Source organism: Mustela erminea, chromosome 13, assembly GCF_009829155.1.
Source record: "Mustela erminea isolate mMusErm1 chromosome 13, mMusErm1.Pri, whole genome shotgun sequence".
NCBI classification, from domain to species: domain Eukaryota; kingdom Metazoa; phylum Chordata; class Mammalia; order Carnivora; family Mustelidae; genus Mustela; species Mustela erminea.
The window spans coordinates 76,792,276-76,817,338 of NC_045626.1; the positions used below are offsets into that span (position 1 = coordinate 76,792,276).

The 25,063-nt window shown below is 52.1% G+C and overlaps 1 protein-coding gene across 4 annotated transcripts in view; it reads left to right on the forward strand.

The window, feature by feature from the left end:
* The first annotated feature begins 1,223 nt into the window (after positions 1 to 1,223).
* PXN (paxillin) overlaps positions 1,224 to 25,063 on the forward strand; it is a 45,520-nt gene continuing 21,680 nt past the window's right edge. For all 4 annotated transcript variants that reach the window (XM_032309072.1, XM_032309074.1, XM_032309076.1 and 1 more), the window contains exon 1: positions 1,224 to 1,397. In XM_032309072.1, the coding sequence (XP_032164963.1) occupies positions 1,385 to 1,397 (13 nt within the window). In that variant the 5' untranslated portion in view covers positions 1,224 to 1,384. The remainder of the gene's footprint in view (positions 1,398 to 25,063) is intronic.

Consider the following 25,063-nt stretch of genomic DNA (forward strand, 5'->3'; position numbering starts at 1 on the left):
TCCCTCAAATAAATAAAATCTTTTAAAAACAAAAAAGAGCTTGGCGCCGAGATGGAGGAATGACAGCTTCCACATGCAGGGTTTTTGGGGCAAGGTTGAACTCTTCCTCTAGGGCAACCCGGGCCAGTGGCTGAACCTGCCGGGGGTGGGGGTGGGGTCGGGGTCTGGGGCCTGAACACTTCTGCCCAGTGAGGCTCCTCCAAGGAGTTTTAGCTTATTTATCTTTCTCAGATCTGAGTCCTTGCCGGATCCTGTTTCTTCCCCTTTCTCTTTCACAAACGTTACCTGCCCCACCCCCAACCCCATCTCAACATTTGCTTCCTGGAGAACCAGAGGGTCTTGGGGGCTGGGTTCTGGTGGGCGGGGGAACTCAAAGTTGTGCCTACAGGGCATTTTTATACAGAATCGACAAACTACCCTTGCCCTTTGCAAAGATGGGGGGGAAGGGCTGATAGTCATAGAAGCCTCTATGAGAATTAACTTCCATAGTAGCTACCTGGTATCTGGCACTCTGTGAATGGCAGCTGTTACTATTACCTGATTTCTACACATCTCCTCTGGGCTTTGGGGTGGCTGAGGGTGTTTCAGGAAACTGCCTGGACCTGGGTGTAAAGCCCTTGAACTTTTTCCTTTAATGTCTAAGGTGGCATCCCCTCTGCTCCATGTTTTGGGAAAGTTTCCCTCTAGGAGGGTGGACATGTGGAAGATTAAGGGGTATATAACTTCAAAAGTGTTGAATCTGGCCCCAAAGTCCGGATTGAGAGCTGCACTGCCATCGGTCCAGAGGGCGACCCCGAAAAAAGGTCCTCCAAAGGTTCCGTGCTTTGCCTGTACTGACTTAGGGTCCTCCTGGGAGGTGACCTACTGGGAGACAGGCAGATAGAATGGTGGACAAATCTAACTCTCCAGCGGATGGACATGTGATGAGTGAATGATTGATGGATGGACAGACGCAGGTCAGACTGAGATGTCAACACAGGAGGTGACTTTGAGACGGACAGAGACTGACCACAGGACTTGAAGAGACTGACCACAGAGCCTGAAGGCCAGAGTCTCCCACCTGCCGGCTCGGCCGCGAGGGGGCGCTGCCGCTCGCCCGGCGTAGCCCTCTGCCGGCCGGGCGCGCGCTCGCGGGCCGGCGGCGGGGCGGGGTTAGCGTGAGCACCGGGCGGGGCCAGCTTGCTCTGGGGGGCGACCGTGGGCGGGGGCGGGGCGCGCGTGCTCGCGGGGGCGGGGCGCGCGGCGGGCGCGGGCGCGCGCGGCGGCGGCGCGTTCGGTTCCCGGCCGAGGCTCGCGGCGGAAAAGTTGTGGGGCGGAGAGGAGCGGCCCCGGGACGGGCAGAGAGCGGGACGCCGAGGCGGCTCCCGGCGCCCGCGGTCGCGCCATGGACGACCTCGGTGAGTGAGCGGGAGGCCGAGGGAGGCGGCTGCGAGGGGCGCGCGGCCCCGGGCCGGGCGGGCGCGAGCGAGCGGCGGGGGCAGCGGGATCCCGCCCCCCGCGGCCGGGGTCCCGGCTCTGCTAGCTGAATGCCAGGGTTCCGCTGGGCCGGGATCTCCGGCTGGGCCTGAGTCCTGGGCCAGGCCGGCCTTGCTGCCGTCCTCACAGCTACCAGCCCCCGCCTCGGAGACGGCCCCACCTCCGGACCCCGGACGTCGGGCCATCTCCCAGACCAGCCGTAGGGGCCCGCTTGCACCTCAGGGACCCGCCCCGTCCGCCCCAGGGACGGACCCCCCACTGCCTGCACCACGTTGCCCCCCCCCCCCCCCGCTGTGGGACCCTCCCTTCACACACGGCTCCCCCACCCCCACTTCACTGATCGGCGGCCCAACTCGGGGAACAACAGCTGCGGAAACTCGAAACTCTCTGTTGGTCCCTCATTTCCAGAACCTGTTCCCACCCCTTTAAGGACCCCCTTTCCAGGGATAGCTTTTTTCATTTCACAAGTTAGAGATGAGCCTCCAGTGACCACACCCCCACAAAGACAGGTTTTTCATCTGTCCCCACTCCCCCCCCCCCAATCCAGGTTTGGGCACCCTGTTTTATGGACTGGTCATTCCGTTTCCCGGCTGCTCTGTCCACTCTGTGGACCAGCCCCTCCCCTTTCCTATCACAGATCAGCCTAATCCTAGAAGACTAAGTGGAGGAGATATGATTCCCCCCCCTCCACCCCCCACCCCACCCTACCCCCCACCCCACCCCCGCCACTGCCGGGGTCTGGTGCAGTGCCAGGGGAATGAGGTGGGAAGTGGGCCCCAGGGTATGGCCATCTCTGGGCTTGTCCGGGCTGGAAGGGTTCCTCCCACCCGGCACCATCCAACCTTGCTGGAGGCCACACAGGTAAGGAGGACAGGATGCCCAGAACAGAGTTTTACTGTTTTCATGTTATCAGAGCTCCCAAACTACTCTTTTCAGTCCAGCCTTGATCTGGCGTTAGGATGGGGAAAAGAATCTCCTGGAACCTGACGCTAAACCCAAGGGGGTTGATGCCAGGGTTCTAGGAATGCCTTGAGTGGCCTGAACTCGGGAGTGAGAGGATTCACTCTTCACTCTCCCTCCCTTCCCTTCATGCCTGTAGCCAGAGGGCCTTTGAGCTGGGGAGGTAATGGGGGGGGGGGAGTTTCTTCTCTGTAGGAGCCTTGTCTTCCTCTGTACTGTGGGTGGCTTGTGTGACCACTGATGCTTTCTCTGTCCCAGGCTCTGAGGAGTAGATTCATCAGACGGCCCTGAGTGGCCGCCCCCAACCACACAGGGCACTAAGTTAAGACTGGCTATCTGTAGGCGCTGGACTTCCAAAGAGACAGGGAAGAGGACCCCCAGCTTCCTTTTGAAAAAGATCAGGGCGCCGCCGCCGAGAGATCCTGGTGCTGGGAATGGTGCATAATAGTCCTGCCTGTTTTGCAGGGTGCGATGGCTGCCAAGCATAGTTCTGCCTTTGGGTCAGGCTTGGCACCCATTTTTCCAACACATTCGAGGTTGGCATGGCCTCCAGGCAGGTATTTTGTTCACATAAAAAAATAAGCTGAAAGGAGAGTGGGGGATTATTTTTTGAATCAGTACCTGAAAGTCTCGATGCTTTCCCAGCAGGAACCAGGGAGCAGAGTTACAGTTTCTAAAACGCCCATGTGTTTCTGTTGCTCTTCAACATCCCTTCCACACAGTACTGTTTGAAGGTCTGAGAGAGTTTTGTAGAGTGTACTCTTGGAGTCCAGAATTCCTGTCCTCTGACAGGCTTCCATTTAGGGCCAGGAAACCTGGTGAGTCTTGGGGAAAGTGTATACTGGCAGAGGGGCCTGCAGGAACTAAAATCTGCTGTTTACGGAGTGCTTGCTGTACCTCAGCTTGTCTCCGTTTTCGCTCACAGCAGCCCTTTGTAAGTGCCCGTTACTTAGGGCCCCGGCTGTCATTCCTGTTTGCTTTTTACAAATAGAGAAAACAGACTGAGAGAGGTTGATTGACTTGCCCCAGGTTGCACTGCCATGGAATGACCAAATCATGACTAGAATCGCAGTCCTTGGCTCTTAGATCTGCAGTTCCTGGGTACCAAGAGGCCTTTCTTCCTGAGGAGGGGGTGAGCAGCGCATGAAGGAGGGGTCGCAGGGAGTGGCGGCTGCCACCTGTAACTTCTGTGACCTTTCAGCACACACTCCCCAGTTGTTCCAGGCTGCCTGACTTCCTCCGCCTAAGCTCCCAGGAGGCCAGCCACGCCTGGCTGCCCCGGAGCCCCTGGGGTGGGAGCAGTGGGGTGAGCAGGAAGGGGAGAGGAATTTGCCTCTGTGCTCCGGCCGCATCAGCTGTCTGGATGGCTGCTTCCACGCACCGCCCGTCAGCTGTTTTCCTTAGTTAGGGTGGACACAAAGGCCAGGCGTCTTGTTTTTATTTTTCTCCTGAGAGTGCTCTCAGCTGTGAGCCTCCTGGTCCCTGGAACAGGGGAGAGTTTATGGTGTGTCCTGTGGCAAGGCTAGAGGGGGCAGAGTCTCTGCTGTGACTTTGTTTTTTTTGGTCTTGAACGTTGGGGAACTCTTCCCTCCCCATAGCGGCTAGTGACAGACACACCATGTGCTGTTTAATAAGTTACAAATTTATAGCTCTTTGGGCAGAAAAACATAAACACTGCCCTTCCCTGTGTGTTCTCTCCTCTTTGTGCTACGGGGCGGCTGCTGGTGGCTTTTCCCATTACTGTTTAGATGCTGGTTTGGCCCGGAGTTCGCTCTGTTGAGTTCTGGCTGGAGTTTCCTGGACAGAGTTCCCACAACACTGAGATGCAGTCTGATTACGGTTTCGGACCCAGCTCCTCGCTCTCCTCTTGCTCATGTTCCTAGTGCTTCTGGGGGGCTGTGACCACAGCTGCGGCCCAGTAATGGTCACGTGTGCTTGGTGGGAGACAGGCATCGGACTCAGCACTTCAGGCTATGATCACTGACACTTTGGAGAGAGGGTGGTTTTTATCTCTGCTTTACGGATGGGGAAACGAGCCTCTGGGAGTTCACTGGGGCAAGCTGGGGTTGGAACCCAGACCTATCCCATTCCAGATCTGGCCATCTAAACCAGAACAAGGTTAAGTGCTGGGTGAGGTAACTAACTGGGAGGGGTGGTGAGCCCCGGGCCTGCTGACTGAGGGTTAGCCCCCTGACCCAAATTCTGCTAGTCACCTTCAAAATTTGGGCTGTGGGGGCCATCCTGAATAAATGGCCTCTATGGCAAAGGGCGGGTGCAGTTCAGACCTTGATGGCTTTGCCTTCCTTTCTCTTGCAGAGGGAACAGCCAGCTGTTGGCAATGCCCAGTTGCTGCTAGAATCTGGACATGTCTTCTTTCAGCTTCTCAGCAGTCTTGACCCTCTGAAATACAGTGCCTCATTGTCCTTAGGGGGTGTACTAGGGGGGCAGGGGAGTTGCCTGGGGCATTCCGGGCTATGGAGCCTCCCTGTTTCCATGGAAAGTCTGGACTTTGGGCTTGCCTGTCTGTGGTGCCTCTGTGTGTTGGGCTGGGGTCAGGGCACCCAGCTGCTGGGCCCGCAGCAGAGGCAGCCCCAGGGAGTGATGCTGTGTTCCGCGGCAGGGCCAGGTCTCCTCCTGGGCTGTGCACTAGTGAGTTCCAGAGCTGGGCTCTGAACCCTGGGGTGTTTGATTCTTAAGCAGGTGCGCTTGCCGTGGTGCCAAGCTGTCTGCTGCCTGGGCAGCCCCAGCCAGGGTGGAGAGGTTCGGGTTGCTGGGGCCATATCCCTGCCGCTGTGGATTGGAGGTCTTCCAAGGGAGCCTCACGGTATTCCCTCCAGCTTCCCCAGCAATGGCCGTGCCCTGGGAGGCTGGGTGGGTCGTCGGCTGGAGGGGCCCTCAGAAGGTCAGAGTTACTGCCCGGGTACCGAGCAGTGCCTCTCCCCCATATAACTCATCTTGCATGGAGTGTGCTGACCCTCCAAGGCTTCCTTGGGCCTTTGCCTTGTTCCAGAAGGAGAGAGTTGAGAAACTCCTCCCACCTTCACCTCATTGCAGCTCTTCCTTGGGTTGTCCTAGTGTCGGTCCTTTCAGTAATAATAACAAACAGCTGTAGAGGTCTTTCCCAGAGTGTTTATTAAGCACTTACTGTGTACGGGCACTGTGCCGGGCACTTTACATGCATTGTTTCACTGACCTGTAATGGCCATAGGAGGCACAGGTTCTGTTATTATTACTGCTGTCCATTTTACAGATGGTGAAGCTGAGGCACAGAGAGGGTTAGCCCCCTGACCCAAATTCTGTTTACCAGTGAGTGGTAGGGCTGGGGTTTAAATGAGAGTCGGGCTTGTGACTGTCCTTATACCTCTGTTCATGATACTGGATCGGATCTTGCTTGCCTGTTGGTTTGATTGTTTTCCATTTCTAGGATGATAAAAATCTTTCCTGTCCCCTCCCCACAGCCTCCAATCTCTGATCTCCCCCATCCATCCTCTTCCTGTTCTCTGGGCTTCTTCCCTTTCCTTCAGTCTTTCTTGGGATGGGCTGCTGGACCCTTGTGACAGGGTCTCCTGCTCAGTGCTCTCCCATCCCTGCCACCTCCTCGCCAGTCACCTGTTCCCCTTGGGACAGAGGGTAGTCCTCTGAGGTCCCTCTTCTTCTTCTTCTTTTTTTTTTTTTTTAAAGATTTTGTTTATTTATTTGACAGACAGAGATCACAAGTAGGCAGAGAGAGAGCTGAACAGAAAGCCTGATGCGGGGCTCGATCCCAGGACCCTGGGATCATGACCTGAGCCGAAGGCAGGCCTCTTCCAGGCCTGGTTGGCATCACGCCCTCTGTGCCCCTGACCCACACAGACGTGCTCCTGTCTTCATTCAGGTGTTTGGACTTGCTGCCAGTTGGAGCCGGCCCATTTCCAGAGGAGGAAGTAGATGAAAACTTGGAGGTGGAGAATTGAGAGTGTCCTCTGTGAGGGAGAGAGGGAGAGAGAGAATTGGGGGGAGCTGAGTATTCCCAGAAACCTTGACAAAGCTCCTGATAAAAAGGGTGTTCTAGGAATTGTCTCCTCACCCGGGATAGGCCCAGAGCCTCCCCAGCCCCCAGGTCTACTTTGCCTTTTCATTTGGGGGCCTGTTGGGAGTCTCACATCTGGCCTGAAGCGTGCATTCACGTCCTGATAAAGTCTTCCAGCTAACGAATTGATTGCCTAACCCATGAGACTCAGGGCTGGCCTCTCCAGGGAGACCTTGGACGCTGGGCCAGTGGCAGGCAGAACATGTGGTTGGCCAGGCCCAGCAGAGCCCCCAGGGGCCAAGTTTTCCCTTAAAGATGGCCTTTTAATGCTTATTTCTTGTGTGATTGTGGTATTGTGGTCTTACGGGTGAACATTGTCATTGTTAGGTGCATGTTAGAAGTATTTCGGAGTAAAATGTCGTGATGTCTGCATCTTGGTTTGAAATGATACAGTAAAAAAAAAAGGAGGTATATATATATATGTGCATACACACACATATGTATATATATATATAGAGAGAGAGAAAGCCTTCAAGCACATGTGTCTGTTTATACAAAATGGCAAAATGTTAATGACTGAGTCTAGGCAGAGGGTATGTGTGTGCTCATTGAAATGGTCTTTCAACTCCTCTGTCTGTTTAGACACTTTCATGATCAAAAGTTGGAAAAAAAGTAGATCATGGTTTATGCCATAGTGGGCTCAGGCTTATTCAGCCGGGAGTGAACCTAAGTGTCTGTCTGTGCCCCTCCGCCTGCTGGGACACTGCGGCCCTGGAGGAAAGACCGGGGTGGGGGGGGGGCGACAGGAGCCAAGCAGGCCTGGGATGATCGGGACTGGTCACTGTCAGTTGCGGGGCGGGGGCACACAACCACAGTGACCCATGCAGTAAAAAGGACAGGGCCAGCCAGAGACAGAGAGTTTCCACAGCATGAAGGCAGCCCCCGGGGTTATTTTGGGTGTGGTGACATTAATCAGACCCCGGACGGGCAAGGGAGACACGGGGCAAGGGAGACGCTGGGCTCTGGTCAGAGTTTGGAGAGGGTTGCTTGGGTGGGATGCGGACGGAGCAAGGCTTACAAAAGACTAGCCTCTGGGCAGCTGGAGCCTGGGGGAGGGGATGAAATGCCATTTGCCTCACATCACAAACCTCTTATCTGTGGCCAAAAGAACACCACTAGCCTGTGGGCAGTGTGGGCCAGAGTGGCCCCTGGGCTCTTGCTGGCGGCCCAGGGTCTGGCCGTTCAGTTCTCCAGCCTTCAGGACCCCTCTCCTGGAATCCCCACTCCTGGGTCCCTCTTCTCTTGTTTTGTGCTGACTCAAAGCTTGGGCCACTTGGCCCTCCCGTCTGTTTGGGAGAAATGGCTGGATTCTGGCACCAGTCGCCCCCTTGGCTTGGAGGTCCCGGTGCCTACCAGGAACATTTGGGGCAGCCGTCAGGCTCTTGTAAGGGGAGCCCTTCACTCGAGGGTCTCCTTTGAGACCATGCGTGTCTGTCGGCATGCATGGACGCAGAGGCTGGCCACTTGCTCTAGCCCAGGGGATCTTCCTAGTGGGGGCTCAGAGTGGTGTGTCATGGCCTTTCTCTGCCTGTTGGAAACGCAGCATGATGTGTGTTTTAAGGGGGGGGGAGGGGCGGTGCTGTGAGGAAGCTGTATGTAATTCTTGGCTGGGACTCAGGTAATTGTTTTAATGAAATGGAATGCAGCTTATTCAGAACTCACTTGGCAGAGACAGCCATGTTCTGTTCTGTTTTCTTGTTGGGGAGAGCAGGGCGCACATTTGCAGCTGTTTTGAATAGTAGAGCCCTGGGTGAGCGTGGAGGTGGGCGGAAGGCTCTGGGGAGCTCTTCTCTGGTTTGCTCATGGATCCTCAGGCTGCTGAGACGCCTCTCTGGACAGCAGGCCGTGTATCGCTTTGAATAAGCCATGGAGACCTGGGCCTTGCTCTGGATAGGAGAACAGTCCCGTTGAAAGCAGGGTGTAAGCATGAGCTTACGAGAGAAGAATCCTGTTGAAAGCATGGATGGACCTGCAACCTGCCTCTGGTGTCCTCGGGACCTGCAGGAGACGAGGTCTGTGGGAGTGCCCGGCACCAGCAGAGAGACCCCCCGCAGCTGTCCCCCTCACCCCACGTGTCTCTTCCCCTCATCACCTTCTGTGAGCCCCTGTACCCTTCCTCCCCACATACCCCATCATCGTACACCTGACGTGGCCATCTGTCCCTTTATCTTCTGGCTCGCTCTCTTTACCCATCGGTCCCTTCTAACTTCTTGGTCTTTTCTGTTGCTAACACAGCCTGGGTCCTTCTTTTATGTTCTCTTTTTTGCTAAGAATGTGCTCTTTAGCAGACATATTTCCCCCTCCCTCCCTTGAGATCTGCTTCTATAGACACCCCCCTCCCCACTTCCTTCCCCACTTCCTTCTCGAATCCCTTTGTGGGGGCCCACCTCTGTGTTTTTCTCAAGATCTCTGCTGGCTCCCTGTTTTGCTCCTAGGTGCCTAGGTCAGTTTTTCTACTTGCGTGACCTCTTTTTTCACTCGTGTGCTGGCAACTCCTAAATTTATATTTCCACCCCTGACGTGGATTCTATTGTCCAGATTCTTCCGGCCTGCACGCCAGCAAAGACCCAGCTCATTTCCTCTTCACTCTCTCTTTGCGGCCTCAGGCATTGTCTGCTTTCTCTGTGATTGTCCCCTGTCTTCTCTTGCCCTGTGTGACATCATGGGCCTTTGCTCAACACTTCGAGATTTAGGCAAACAACATGGTTTGAACTATGTGGGTCCACTTAAATGTGTGTGTTTTTTTTTAAATAAATATAGAATAGTTCTATCAATGCACTTTCTCCTCCTTATGATTTCCCTAACATTTTATTTTCTTTAGTTTACTCTGTTGTAAGAGTATAGTATGTAGTATATAAAATAAGTGTATAAATTATAAATATATGCAAAATACGTTTTCATCAACTACTTCTATTATCAGTAAGGCTTCTGGTCAGCAGCAAGCTATTAGCCGCTACATTTTGGGGGACTCAAGTTGTATGTGGATTTTCATAACTGACTGACACGAGCCACTTATTAAAATGTTGACATTATTAAAAAAAAAAAAGAAGTTACATGTAGATTTTCTACTTCTCAGGGAGTTGGTGCCCTTAATTTACTATGGTTGCCAACATGAAACCATTAAGAGTTACACATAAAAATCCGTATGTTGTCTCTTTGAAGGAATCTCGTTTGGCTGCACCAGGTGCCTGTCCTCCAGGCACCACGGGCTTGGCCTCAGCAGCTCCGGTCCTCTCACTGGTCTTCTCCTTCGCCTGCAGTGAGCTTGCTTGGGGAGGTTCTTCGAATGCTCTCTTTCTGCCCCAGGTTTATGGCAAATACACACTTGCTAAATCTAGGGGGCTTCTTTTCTTTTAAGATTTTAAAGATTTTATTTATTTATTTATTTATTTATAAAAAAGTAGAGGTGCCTGGGTGGCTCAGTGGGTTAAGCCTCTGCCTTTGGCTCAGGTCATGATCTTGGGGTCCTGGGATCGAGCCCCACAATAGGCTCTCTGCTCAGCAGGGAGCCTGCTTCCTCCTCTCTCTGCCTGCCTCTCTGCCTGCTTGTGATCTCTTTCTCTCTCTCTTTCTCTCTGTGTCAAATAAATAAATAAAATCTTAAAAAAAAAAAAAAAAAAGGGGAATCTTTACACCCAATGTGAGGCTCAAACTCACAACCCTGAGAGCCAGGTATCACATACTCCACTGACTGAGCCAGCCTGGCGTCCCATCTAGGGGCTTTCCCAAGTTTCATTCTCTGCGTTAGATATGATTTCTGACCACTCCAAGCACTTAGTTTCGCCTAGAGTCTGGATCTTTGTCCAAGTTGCAGAAAACGGCCTCCATACCTGTCTCCCCTCCCCCTCCTCCTTTAAGATCTGTGCAGCTCCTACCTTGAGCAGACTTCTTTCTGGTTCAAACCAGCCAACCTCTTCACCCTCTCACTTCTGTATAACTTCGCAGATCTAAGGTAAATTGGGCATCTTTCCTTTTGTCTCCCCTCTGCCTTGTAGGCCCCTTAAAGACAGGGATCTTATCTGCCTTTCAAGCATCTCTCAGTGCCAAGTTCACCTCGGTTCTCTGCAGTTGCTTAATAAATATTTGATGGTGGTTGATGATTAAATGGATATGAACTGCAGACACCCACTGTGATGCCAGACCTCCAGCAAAGCTCTTTCTCTGCTGGAGAATCCGAGCAAGGGACTGCTGCGTTCTAGGTTGGAGGGGAGGTCGCATAGTCCCTTGGATGGAACATAGCCTCTGACCTCAGCCCTCCTGGGTCTGTATCGTTGCTGCCACTTGCTTTAACGTGTGACCTCGGCAGATCACTTTACACCCTTAGCCTCGGTGAAAGAGGCACACTTCTTGAAGTGCTTAAAAGTACTCAACAAGGGGGCCAGGGCACCCGGGTGGCTCCATCAAGTGTCTGGCTTTTGCTTTTGGCTCAGGTCGTGGTCTCGGGGGTCATGGGATTGAGCTCTGCATCAGGCTCCATGCTCAGTGGGGAATCTGAGATTTTCCCTGACTCTCACTCTCAAATAAATAAGTCCATCTTAAAAAAAAAAAAAAAAGTACTCAGTAAGTGGTGACGGTTGTTATTATCATTCTTCCTTGGAATAATTTAGACTTTGCTTGGGGCCTTGGCCTTCTTTATAGTTGATCTTTTTTTTTTTTTTTTTTTTTTAAGATTTATTTATTTATTTATTTGACAGACAGAAGTCGCAAGTAGGCAAGAGAGGCAGGGAGGGAGCGAGAGGAGGAAGCAGGCTCTCCGAGGAGCAGAGAGCCCGATATGGGGCTTGATCCCAGGAGCCCGGGATCATGACCTGAGCCGAAAGCAGAGGCTTTAACCCACTGAGCCACCCAGGCACCCCTTTACAGTTGATCTTGGCCAAAAGGCCAAGAAGCGATGGCCTTGGCCTTCTCTGTCAACTCTCCACTTCACCAGTCTGCTGCCTGTGTTTGCTGCGGCCTTGGTGGCAAACATTTGTTTATTTTTAAATTTTAATTGTTATTTTTAAAATTTTTTTCCAGCGTTGAATATTAGTAGGTAAAGAGGACAGTGGGTAAAGAGGGCTTGGGGGCGCAGCTCTGCAGGTGAAATGGCTGTCCCCTTGTGCTAGTGGTGTGAAATTGGGTTTTGGTTGTAAGACCTTACATTGCCCCAGAGCTTCTTTGGTGGCTTTGATAAGGAAGTGGCTGGTTAAGGAGGTCATTCCGTGGCTTGGTTTATACTGATTGCTCATTTAACACTATATTTGAGAGCTGCCACAGAGAGTGGTTCTGGGATCCATTTCTGGTCTAGCACTGGACTTCTCCCAGAACTAAGAGGCCTTTCACCGGTCAAGGAAGGCCATGAAGGATGCCCGTGACATCTCTAAAGCCTCATGGGATGGGTCTAGGCCACCGAGGCTCCTAGTAGCAGTAAAGAAAGGGGAGGTTTTGGTTTTAATGGATCATAAACTGAGGTTTTTGTCCATTGAGTGAGCCCAGCTAATAGCAAGAAGCTGGTCCAGTGGCTGGGCTGCCTTGCTTGCCTCTGGGCGTTTTTCAGGGCAGTGGATCTGTTAGGTCAGCCCTGATTGCTTCTCGGCCTTTTGGCTAAGATCAAGTGTTAAGTCAGCCCTGAACCCCTTGGGGAGGTAGAAGTGGCTCAGAGAGTCCTGGCCAGGCTTTTCCTTGTTCTCTGTTTCCGGGAACATTCCTCTTCCTTAGGTGGAATGGGAGCGTCCTTTAGTCTGCACTTGGTTTCCTCTGGATTTGCCATTCCCCACCCCTAGACTCCTGGCCTGGCTACCCCACTAGGGTGGTTTTTTATCACTGCTGAACTCCAGGACAGCCAGGTCCCGGTTGTTCTTCTGGGGTGGGCTTGAAGGAGAGGCCATGCCTCAGAGACCCGATGTGGCTACCCAGCTGGGCTTGCTTGGTCACACGTTGGCTCTCTTGGTCCCGTGAGTAGACTGTGGCTTCTTCTGCCTTCCTCAGTAGAGTCAGCCTAGGTGCACCCTTCGGGTGAGCTGCTGGGTAGCGGGTTGACCATATTTCCACCCCACCTCATCAGCTCAGATAGCCTCTTCTCTCAGATAGCCTGAACTTTCCAAGAATTTCTGCCCCTTTTCTCTCTTTGGAAGTCAGTACTTGAAGTCATTTTGCCTGCCTGAGGCAGCCACACCGGAAACAAGCTGGGGAAAGAAGAGAAGTGTCACCTGGAGGCGGTTGTCACAGCTTCCTGTGGTCACTTGTGGTCATTTGCTTCCAAACATCCTGTTTGCGCCTCTAGAGCAATAGGAACACTGACCTGGAGACAGCTGTTGTCTGCCTGACTTCATTCAGAGGCATGGGGGCCAGGGGTGTCACCATCCATCTGTCCCCCAGGACCCCGGGTTTGCTGGTCACTCTTTTTTTTTTTTTTTTTTTAAAGATTTTATTTATTTATTTGACAGAGAGAAATTACAAGTACACTGAGAGGCAGGCAGAGAGAGAGAGAAGGAAGCAGGCTCCCTGCTGAGCAGAGAGCCCGATGCGGGACTCGATCCCAGGACCCTGAGATCATGACCTGAGCCGAAGGCAGCGGCTTAACCCACTGAGCCACCCAGGCGCCCTGCTGGTCACTCTTGATGGTGTTGCTGGTAGCAGCTCCTTTTGCCATCTCTGGTTTGGACGTCATCTCTGCTCTGCCTTTCCTCTTCTCCCCTGCTTCTCCTGCCTGTGCGATTTGTCCTCAGAACGTTCTCTTGGGTGTGATGAGTCAGCACTCCCCTCTCTGTGGTTCTGGACCCATCCAGTCTTCCTTGGATGGCTCCCTACACTGACAGAGCTCGAAGAAGTCTCAGGATATCCCCTACAGGTGTGGGTAGGGGCTCTCCAGCCTACCACCTTCCTCAGTCAGAGTAATGCGCTTTTTATCAATTTATATATTGCACTTTTATCAAAGACGGCAGTTGCACAAGTTTTGAGACTTTCTTTTATTTTTTTAAGATTTTATTTGTTTAGTTGATAGACACACACAGAGAGGGAACACAAGCGGGGTGGGGGGGTGGGAGAGGGAGAAGCAGACTTTCCGCTGAGCAAAGAGCCCAATGCGGGGCTCGATCCCAGGACCCCAGGATCATGACCTGAGCTGAAGGCAGAGGCTTTAACCCACTGAGCCACCCAGGCGCCCACTTCATTCCTTTTTATGACTGAATAGTACATTGTATGGATATACTGAATTTTGTTTATTCATTTGTCAATGGATGGACGTTTGGGTGGTTTCCGTATTTTGGCTGTTGTGACTAGTCCTGCTATGACCGTGTATGTTCAGATTTTTATTTGCATACCCGTTTTCAGTTCTTTTTGGCTTATGTCTGTTCATTGCTTTTAAAGTTTATTTTTCTCTATTGTTGTAAAAGCCTAATAAAAGGACTATAATCATATTCATGTTACCTTTTTTTTTTTGAGAGAAGAAAGAGGGAGACAACATATTTTTGAGCAAGAGTGTGTAAGCGGGGTGGGGGAAGGGCAGAGGGAGAGAGAGAATTTTAACAGGGTCCACGCCCAGGGCAGAGTTCCACACAGGCTCAGTCCTACAACCCTGAGCTCATGACCTGAGAGGAAATCAAGAGTTAGCTTCTTAACCAACGGAGACCCCCGGGTGCCCCATTTTTACTTTTATTATTTATTTATTTATTTATTATTTATTATTTTAATTTTTAATTTTTAATTTTTTAAAAAGATTTTATTTATTTATTTGAGAGAGAGACAGTGAGAGAGAACATGAGCGAGGAGAAGGTCAGAGGGAGAAGCAGACTCCCCATGGAGCTGGGAGCCCGATGCGGGACTCGATCCCGGGACTCCAGGATCATGACCTGAGCCGAAGGCAGTCGTCCAACCAACGGAGCAACCCAGGCGCCCCATTTATTTATTTTTTAAAGATTTTATTTATTTATTTGACAGCGAGAGATCACAAGCAGGCAGAGAGGCAGGCAGAGAAAGAGGAGGAAGCAGGCTCCCCGCTGAGCAGAGAGCCCGATTCGGGGCTCGATCCCAGGACCCTGAGATCATGACCTGAACTGAAGGCAGCGGCTTAACCCACTGAGCCACCCAGGTGCCCCCCCGTCATTTTTTTTTTTTAATTTTTTAATTTTTTAATTTTTTTATTTTTTAAGATTTTATTTATTTATTTGACAGAAATCACAAGTAGATGGAGAGGCAGGCAGAGAGAGAGAGAGAGAGGGAAGCAGGCTCCCTGCTGAGCAGAGAGCCCGATGCGGGACCTGATCCCAGGACCCTGAGATCATGACCTGAGCCAAAGGCAGCGGCTTAACCCACTGAGCCACCCAGGCGCCCCCCCCCCCGTCATTTTTACTTTTAATATTGAGCTGTCTTTTTCTTGATTATCAATGTTATACATGTTCATTGTAGAAAATTTTGAAAACTACAGGGTTGCCTGGATGGCTCAGTCAATAAAGCATGTGACCCTTGATCTCAGGGTTGTGAGTTTGAGCCCCAGGTTGGGTGTGGAACCTACTTTAAAAAAAAAAAAGCTATAGAGATGCACGAAGAAGGAAATGGTGAAAACTCACAGATCTAATCAGAGAACCACAGTAAATATTTTAGTGCATTCTGTAAAATCTCAGTGCATATATATTTACATAATTTAATAATTTCCACCATTATACCACCATTACTGTAACATTTACCCTATGCTAGACATTGTTCTAAGTGCCTTACTTAAATTATTTTTTCCCTTCATAACAACCCTATGAAGTAGATATTCCTTTTTTTATTTTTAAGATTTTATTTATTTATTTGAAGAGAGAGAGATCACAAGTAGGCAGAGCAGGCAGAGAGAGAAGGGGAAGCAGGCTCCCCACTGAGCAGAGAGCCTGACTCGGGGCTCGATCCCAGGACCCTGAGATCATGACCTGAACCAAAGGCAGAGGCTTAACCCACTGAGCCACCCAGGCGCCCCTGAAGTAGATAATCTTGTCGATGCCAATGCTAAAGCATAGTGAGGATAAGGGATTTGCCTGAGGGGAACTCTTGGTACCTGGTAGAGGAGTCAGGGTTGGAATCTGGAGGTGGCTTTAGCCCACTGTGTCCCATCCAGCCCCTTTGATTAGACCTACCTACCTTCCTTCCTTTCTTTTTCCCCCAAGATTTATTTATTTGAGAGAGAGAGCAATGAGCAGGAGGGGCACAGGGGGAGGGAGAGAGAATCTTAAGCAGCGTCCACGCTGGGCACGGAGCCAGACCCGGGACTGAGCCTGACCTGGGGCAGGATCTCCCAACCATGAGATCATGACCAGAGCCTAAACCGAGAGTTGGAGGCTTAACTGACTGAGCCACCCTGCACCCCTGGACTCCATTTGATTCCCACTCAGTGATGCCACCGAGGGCCACTAGAGGGGAAGGAGGAAGGGAGTCAGGCTGGTGTACATGTGTGTGTATCCTGTGTATGTGGATCGCAGTGTGCTTGGGAGTGTGGTAACTTGGAAAAGTGATCAACCAGTGGCATGGGGGGGGGTTTGTTAACACTGACCCCCGTCAGATTTGTCAAAAGCCACTGGAAGTGTGGTGTGAGCTGAAGTGCCTCCCTCCCTCTGGGTAGGCTTGTGGACCCAGCAAAAGAACAGGATCCTTTCCTGCTCTGTGGCCACCTCTCTGCTGCTTTGCTGCGGAGAGCCAAGGCCTGGGGTCTCCTTCGCAGACCAGCGCTCTGTTGGCTCTATGTCTTGTTGCTTTTCAGCTCTTCGATTATTGTCTGATGTCTTCTGGCTTATGTCCTCTTATGTCTTCCTCTGGCTTCCTTTTGAAGGGCTATTTCTCAATGACTGGTCTTTCTCAATTAGAGAGTTAAAATCTCCACGCACGGTTGTGGATTTGTCTCTTTTTCCTTTCAGTTCTTCTTCTTCTTCTTTTTTTTAAGATTTTATGTATGTGTGTATGTATGTATTTTTAGAGAGAGAGAGACTGACCACACACAAGCGGGGGTGTGGCAGGCAGACAGAGGGAACTGCTGAGCCAGGACCCCCCTTCCATGTGGGACTCGATCCCAGGACTCTGGGACCATGACCTGTTGTGAAAGCAGATGCCTAACCACTGAGCCACCCAGACATCCCCTTTTTCCTTTCCGTTCTGTTCATTTGTCTTTCATCTAGTTTGAAGCTGTTACCAGATGTGTATGCACTTAGGACTGTTAAATGTTCATGATGCATTAATGTTTTATTATGAAATGTCTTTTTTTTTTTTTTTAATCTCTGGTGATATTATTGCTTAGAAGTCTACCTTATCTGATAGTAAGAGAACCAATCCAACTTTCTTGGTATTAGTGTGTTATATTTTTCTCCAATGTTTCATGCCTCACAAACTGGTAAGAGCTATTAGTTGTACCTAAAGTGTTTCACATAGATAGCATATGTGGAATCTTGCATTTTTATCCAGTCATATAATCTCTACTTTTAATTGATATAATTATATAGATTTTTCTGACATTTGCAATAATTATCAATATGATTGGGTTTATTGGTGGTTTTTTTTTTTTTTTTTTTCTGGTGGGCAGCAAAGCAAGTTTATTGAGCAATAGCAAAGTGGTGGTACAAAGCTCCTGAGGGGGTTGCGCCATATGATTAGGTTTAAATCTACCATTTTGCCATGTTTTTTATTTATATATCTGTTTGTTTGTTAATTTATTTCGTGTAAGCTCTGTGCCCAACCTGGGGCTAGAACTCATAACCCCAAGATCAACAGTCACATACTCTACCTACTGAGCCAGCCAGGTGCCTCTATACCATCTGTTCTTTATACTTTTCCTGCCTTCTTTTGGATTCATTGAGTATTTTTTTTTTTTTTTAAGATTTTATCTATTTATTTGTCAGAGAGAGAGCACAAGCAGGGGGAGCAGCAGGCAGAGAGAGAAGCAGGCTCCACTGAGCAGGGAGCCTCAGTCCCAGGACCCTGGGATCATGACCTGAGCTGAAGGCAAACGCTTAACCGACTGAGCCACCCAGGCACCCCTCGCTGAGTATTTTTTAGGATTCCATTGGCTCTCCATCATTGGCCTCTTCAGCCATACTTCTTTGGTTTACGCTTTCTAGTGGTTGCACTCTGGTTTACAGGTGGAACTCATCACAGTCTGCCGTCGGGTCACGTGACACCCTTTCACATACAATGTCAGACCTGACAACGGTATATTTCCATTTCCTCCCTTTCTTGTCCTTTGTGTTACAGTTGCCCTAAGTTTTATTTCTACACGTATTCTGTATTCTACACATACATCTACATCTATATTCTATACATGTAAAGCTCACACTATGTTGTTAGGCAAATTTATGTCCCGGTACTCTCTGTTTCTTTGTAGAAAGGGCCTTTTAAAATCGAAGGAAATTAATAAAACAAATGTTTGCAGAACATTTCTTTTCTTCCCTTCCTCTCCCTTTTCAAAAACTTGTCTTTCTCTGGCTAGTTTCCCTGCCCGTGGAGCTTCCCTTAGTGTCACTATTTTTGGGCTCTGCTTTGTGGTTCGGCTTCTCTGCGGCTGGGTCATGAGAATCAATGATGCTATCAGCCACTCTGGGCTCCAGAGCCCATGGCTGGTGTTGCTAACATGTTCCAGTGCCACGCGTTTCAGAAATCCTCACATTCCAGCTTATGTCGCCTGCCTCGCCTGCCCCACGGGAAGAGGTGTGACAAGATGGGATCTCCCTTTTCTTTCTTGACCTGTCGCTTGCTCGCCCCTCCTCCTCTTCCTCCAGCACCAAGTGAAAGGGCCACCTAGTCCCAGGATCTGACTCTGCCTGGGTTACACAGACCCCTCCAGGTGCCTCCCTTCTGGGAGCCAGCCCACCTCACCGACTCGCCCCCCCTCACCTCCCCCCTCAGAGGCAGCTAGACAGGCCATACAGTGAGTTTAAACCTTATGTACCCACAGAAGGCTGCTGTGCTCTGGCCACAAAATCTTGTGGAGTGTTCCTTTTTCTTTCTTCTTTTTTTTTTTTTTTTTTAAAGGGTGAGCATGGTGCTGTGTTGGGGAGGTGGTGGCAGTTAGATCCCTATAGAGGGACATTTCTTTGGTTAGAAGAATAGAGCGGCTTGGGCCCTGTGCGCATGCGTCGCCCACCCTTCCCATGCTTTGCATGTAGTGAGTGCTCCCGGGGGGCCTAGAAGCTGCACAGACTGGAGTGGTGGGGCAGATCTTTGCTGCACAGGGCTTGGCAGGGGCATTCATTGGTTTAGCACCTGTCCACGGAGCTCCTCTTATGTTCTAGGCTCTGCTCAATGGGAGGCAGTGAAGATGGGTAATAAAGATGCACTTCTTGTCCTCACTGAGCTCTCACAGGCTGGTGGGACACAGACACCCAGGCAGATGGTTCTTACCAGTTGGATACATGCTTTCATAGGGGACTTCGTGATGCTTTGGGAACTCAAAGGAGAAGGGCCTTGAACCCTGTGCAGAGAATATGGTTGAGGAGGGCTTCCTGGAGGAAATGGTACCCTAAGCTCACTCTTTGTTGTGTGTTTATTTTAACTGGAATGTTGACATTTATAAAGGGCCCAAACCTTCATCCTTTAAGTAGATACCATTCCATAATAAGATTTGGGAATGTCTTACAGAAGAGGGCCCCATCATAAAAAAACACATCTTTTTTATCCTCATGTTGTAGAAGAGGAGACTGAAGTGTGATGAGTCTCAAGGGATACGAAAGGATGTAGCGTGGTGAAGAAGACCGGACGGTGGTCTAGGCTCAGGGAACAGCCCGTGCAGAGGGCTGGAGGGAGGAGGCTTGTGTGTGGGGGTGGGGGTGGGGGGCTATGATTTGGTACCCTGTGTGCTCCCACTGATCTTACAAGCTAATCGAATAGCCTGAGCTACAAGGTGCAGGACAGTTACTGTCCTTTGCTTCCTCAGTGGGATGAGCTTTTGGGGTGGCCTTGGAATGACAGTCGAGGCCGGGCCATCTCTGGGGCTTCTTCTGTCTTCTGGCAGATGTTGCGCTCTGACTGTGCTGGGGTCCAGTTCAGAAGGGCATTTCCCTGAGAGTTTGGGGCCTGAGATTTAATCCTGGGCCCACTGGCCCACGTGCTCACAGGGCAGGAAGGACCTGGTTCCTGTGATAATGCGCTTGGCCTGGTCCCTCTTCCGGAGGGAGGCTGTCAGGGGATGGAGCTACCTTTGTATTTGGATACCAGGGCAGACTTCACCAGAAGAGTGGGAGCCCACAGTATCCTGGGCACTCTGAGGAACCCCGAGCAGACTGCCTGTAGTTTACAGCTCCCCCAAGGCCCGGCAGGGAGAACTCCTTGTTTTCGAAGGAAGAACAAGCTGGAGAGGCAATACTGTATCATTTCCTAAATAGCTACCTTCTGGGCCCCTACAAGATTCACAGGTGACGTGGCCAAGGGAAAAGAAAGTCCCTCAGCCTGGCTCCGTGGCCCTGTGTCCTGCCTGTCCTTAGCTGCTGACCCTTCCGTGCTCCTTCTCGCCCTCGCCCTGCGCCTGCTCCCCCTCGCGTCCCACAGTCTCATCTGTTGCATGTCCGTCCTCCCACAGGAAGCAAATGTGGGCCGCCTCTTTTCCTCCCTTTCTCCATAGCTGCTCAATTGCCAGGTCTTGTTGATTTTACCTAGTTTTATCTAGAACATTCCTCCAGTCGAGGCCCCCTCCCTCCCTTCTCTCCTGCACTCACTGTCGGAGTGATCCAAAACACAAGCCTGGTCCTGCCTTCCCTATTCCCTGCCCACAGCCTTGCGTGGCTTGCCCTTCTAAGTCCAGACTCCGCAACAGGCCCTGGGTCCTTGACTCCTCTTCCACCAAGCCGAGACTTGTACTCTGAGCTCCGGCCCCCTCTGTCTGCCAGGCTGTTTCTCACCTCTGCCTCTGCTCCTCCATCTGCCTGGAAGACGCCCCTCCGTCCTTCTCCTGCCCCAATGCTGATGGTCTCCCGCTAGTTAGCGCTGCCTGGGGACAGACACTGGGTCTGCACCTGTGAATAGTACCTGTTCATGGACATCGTAGGGGCCACCACTGGGAAAGATGAGGGGGCCCCTGGGGGGAGGATGGAGGGACTGGAGGAGGCAGGTGGGGCAGGTGGGACCCATTTTCAAGGTTAGTCTTGGATACCCAAGTGGGGCCTCTCCTGCCCAGCCCCCTTCCAGAAGAAATTTCGGTCCCTTAGGATTGAAGGAGAGATGAGGCCTGGGTAACCAGACGTGTCTTCCAGGGACCTGACTGTGAGTTGCAGGGGCAGAGAGGCCACTGTCGGCCCTTGTTTCCCACAGTGGCTTCACCTTCACCCCACCCCTTTGGACCGTGAATATTATGAACCGTCTCCCAGGAGTAATGCCATGGGGACATGCACAAGACGTCCCATGTGGGGCACCTGGGTGGCTCAGTGGGTTGAAGCCTCTGCCTTCGGCTCAGGTCATGATCCCAGGGTCCTGGGATCGAGCCCTGCGTCCGGCTCTCTGCTTGGCGGGGAGCCTGCTTCCCTTCCTCTCTCTCTGCCTGCCTCTCTGCCTGCTTGTGATCTCTGTCTGTCAAATGAATAAATAAAATCTTAAAAAAAACCCAAAACAAACAAGATGTCCCATGTGTAATTTCAGGGGGTCTGTGCATCCCTTAGAGGGTTCTCCTCTAAGCGTCAGGTTCAGACCTCCCTGGTCAGGTTAAGCTCCTCTGCTGTGGGGGCTCTCCGCCTCTCTCGCCCTTCAATGGGACCTAGGACTCCTTTTGCCCCATAGGTGGGGCGCTAAACTGAGTCAGCAGGAGGGGGAGTGTGGGGCGAGGTGCCGGCCACACAGAGCAGGTAAGCACTTGTCATGCCTGACACGCAGAGCCCCTGAAGTAAGTCCGGGGCAGGCTTGTGTCAGTGCTGCTGTAAAGGCTGAGCTCTCTGGCCGAGTTAGAGGTTAGAGCCCTGAGATGGCCGTGTGCAACAGGAACTACCTTGGCCCATACCGGGCCTCCTTCCTCAGAGCTTGGATTGTTGGGAGCAGATGGCACCGTGGGGTGGAAGCTCGGACTTTGGACCAGACTCCGGAGTAGACCAGCAGTGAGTAGCCTTCCTCCTGTTGGCTTTGTGCACTGAGCTCCCCGTGCCCTGAGCACAGGGCACTCCAGATGCTCCCTCTTGGCAAGTCCTTGAACTCGGGGATGGCTCTGAAGCCAGGGAGAGAGACCACAGTTCTGGTTGGGGCCTGCATAAGCCCGTCAGCTTTGTAGCCAAGATCTTGTTGGCAGAGAGCAGTGATCGGTCCTGGTGTATTAACAGCTGGATCTGGGGTGGGGGGCTGTGTGGGGGAGTTGGGCTGCCCGCCTGACACCTTTCAGAGCACCTTCCTGTGATCACGTGTGGCTTGTAGTGCTGGGTGCCTCTCGAACCTGCTCGGGTGGGGCAGTCAGGGGTGTCAGCTTTGTGGGCGGGACAGCCACTCGGCCCCCATCTGTCATCTGCTGTCACCTGCGAGGTAGACACGAAGGATATGTACGGACTGTGTGCTTGTGATGCGCCAGGTGTGCTTTCTGTTCATTCTCGGAGTTATTCCTCCAAATGGCTCTGGTGAGGCTTGGGGATTCCACAGTCCGCATGATGTAAGGGGCTGTTGTTCCGCCTGTTCTGTAGAAAAGGGAACTGGGCTCAGAGAGGTTCCATGCTAGCAAGGGCAGAGCTGGGACTTGAACCGAAGTTCAGCAGCAAGCCCCACACTATACTGTGTTGCAGACTCACCTGCCTGCTGAGGCCAGGCAGGTGCTGTGCACGGAGGAAGTGGGCCAGAGGAGAAAGCGGGGTTTCTTGCTGCAGCCAGTGGGGGCCCCGCAGGAGCAGACCAGTGTTGCTTGCTCTTCTCACTACTCCCAGAAAGCCAGAAATCCTGGCTCTCAAGTGAAGTCTCTCGATTTCTTAAGACAAACTCGATTTCGTAAGAAGCATAACCACATTCATCGGGGAGCAGGGTGCAGCCTGCGGGCCCTGGGCTGGTGGCCTTTGCTGTATTCTGTGTTGTCTCCCTGAGCTCCCCATCCCCCTCATCTCGGAAGGAGGAGAATCAAAGTTCATTGCTGAAAGAGATCCTGGAAGATTTATCTGGGCCAGTCCTTAGCCGTTTATGATGCCTGTTTTACCAGAAAGATAGGGAGGTGTGGAAAGGAAGGAACTGTGAAATCTGCCCTCGAGAACCCATTCTCATGGGCCAGAGCAGTTCGGGTGCCTGTTCCCTCCTCTAGAGGCCAGTGGCACTTGTCTGTTCTTTCACACTGAGCTGCATGGCTCCAAGGGTGGCTTGGCCCCCCGAGACCTTCCCTCAGAGGACCTGGAGGACCAGGGGAGAGTGCTGTGGCTGCTCTTTGTGCCTGGGTTTTTAAGATTTGTCCCTGTCACATGGAAGCTGGAGTTATTATTCATAGTCTGTGAGATTTGACCCATCTCAACTCTCTTCCTACCTCCACTCAGTTTGGAGTAAGAACATGAGAGAGCCAGACATCCCCTTAGCTTCCAGGTAACCTCCCCCAACCAAGGGACAGTGCCCATGGAGGAAGACAGTCTGGGGAACAACAGGGCAGGGTAGGTGGAGACCGAAGCTTCCACTTTTGAAAAGGAAGAACAGTGGGGTGAGAGAGGGCAGTGAGAGGGTGGTGTTGGATCGCCTGCTAACTTGCTTGGTGACTACTTCCTTTCTGTTGTAGACGGAGACAGGAGAGGCAGCAGCCTTCACTGGCAGGCTTGTTCCGATCAGAGGTTGCCAGGTCATCCGTGAATTTTCCAGACACGTGTGCAGAAGCACGGGATCTCTCACCAGGCTTATCCTTGGGAAGTTTAGACGAGGGGCGTCCAGGGCACAGCCCACTGCCAGGCGCAGAGCGGGCATGACAAGTGAGGAGCGGTGGGGTTCAATGCTCCTGGGTCATGCGGGCCAGCCCCCGCCACCGCCCCAGGCGGGCCTTCTCGGTGACCCCACAGAGTGAGCAGGCGTTCCCTGCCAACACTGGAGAGCCTGGCGGCCAGGGGAGTGAAAGAGTGAGCTGCACGGTCACCCAGATCTGGTCGTCAGAGCATTGTTTCTGTTAGAAGACACTCCATGTGGTTCAAATCCAACTTCCAAGCAAACTGGGCATCATGGCCCGGCACTGCTGTTGCCATCTGTCCTGGCTCTGCTGGGTTGGATTCCCAGGGCCTCAGAGTGTCTCCTGCAATAAAATCCAAATGAGCAGTGAGGTGGATACTCCCCCCTCCTCCGCATCAATCTTCTGGTGTAACCAGCGGGGCCTGGTGGAGGGAGGCCAGCTACACCGAGTCGAGCTGGAGCGTTGGGACCTTCTGCCGCCTGAGCCCCGGGCCACGGAGTCTTGGTGTGTGCTGGTCATCATCTCAGCTCTGGGGTTGGTGGGCTTCTTGCCCGCAGACTACAGGGTCTTACTTTGGTTCTTTCCTGCCCTGTCCTACTCCTCTGCACCTTCTGGCCTTGCATGTGAGCTCTGCCAGTGAGGCCGACAGCCCGGAGGTCTCCCTGGACGCGTTTTGTTTCTGGGAAGTCCGCCTTTCCTGCCGCCTTTTCTATTGTGGTTTTCCAGTGTGACTCTGGTTAGCCAAAGCTGGGAGGACTGTGGCCTGCATTTGCTCCCTCCCTGTCCAGGATGAGGCGGATTTTCTGATGTGGAGAGTTGGCAAGGATCTGGGCTTCCAGAGAAGTTTGTCCTGCCCTCCTCAGGGCAATGGCTGGAGGCGTCCTTCCTCTGAAGATGAGGGACACCATCCCACCAAGGCAAGCCACCTGCGAGTGTGGGGGGCTCTGGAGGGGCTTAGGGCTTCTGTAGGTGTGATGGGCCCTCCCTAGACCATCTGTCCTCTTACTTGGGACGTGCCATCCATCAGTTGTGACACCAGCTGCCAAGTGGCCTCTGGAGAGTTTTGTCTTGCCCAGAACGAAGCGGGTGGCTTCCAAAATTTGAGACCATGAAGAATAGGGCTGGATAGCATGATCCCTCTAGAGAAGTGAAAGTGCCATTGGGGGTCAGCTGGGGAGCACGGGGGCAGCTGGTCCCGTCTTTCTCTTTCTCATCTTCCCCTTCCTCTCAGACCTCTTGACCATCTCAGAGAATGGTCCCAACTTTTGTTCCACCAGGACAAACACGACAGGTGACCGTAGGGCAGATGAGAATCACCTGCTGCCTGTCCTTCTTCCTGAGGCCATGCCTGGAGCTCTGTGCCCTGCCCAGCTCTTTCTCTTAAGAAAGCAGGTTGAAGGACGCTGGGTTGGCTCAGTCGGTGAAGCGTCTGCCTTTGGCTCTGATGATCTCGGGGTCCTGGGATGGAGCCCAGCATCTGGTTCCCTGCCCAGCAGGGAGGCTGCTTCTCCTTCTCTCTCTGCCTGCTGCTTCCCCTGCTTGTGCTCACTCTCTTTTTGTCAAATAAAAAAATAAAATCTTAAAAAAAATAAAGAAAGTAGATCGAGCACATGTGGGTGGACTGACAGTCATGGAGTAGTCTTGAACCCACTTCAGTTTATTTTCTAAAATTACAAGCAAATCATTTGTGAACATCAGTAGTTTGTGAGGGTTAGCCGGCCAGTGGCAACCCTTGACAGTTAAGAGCTAGCGTG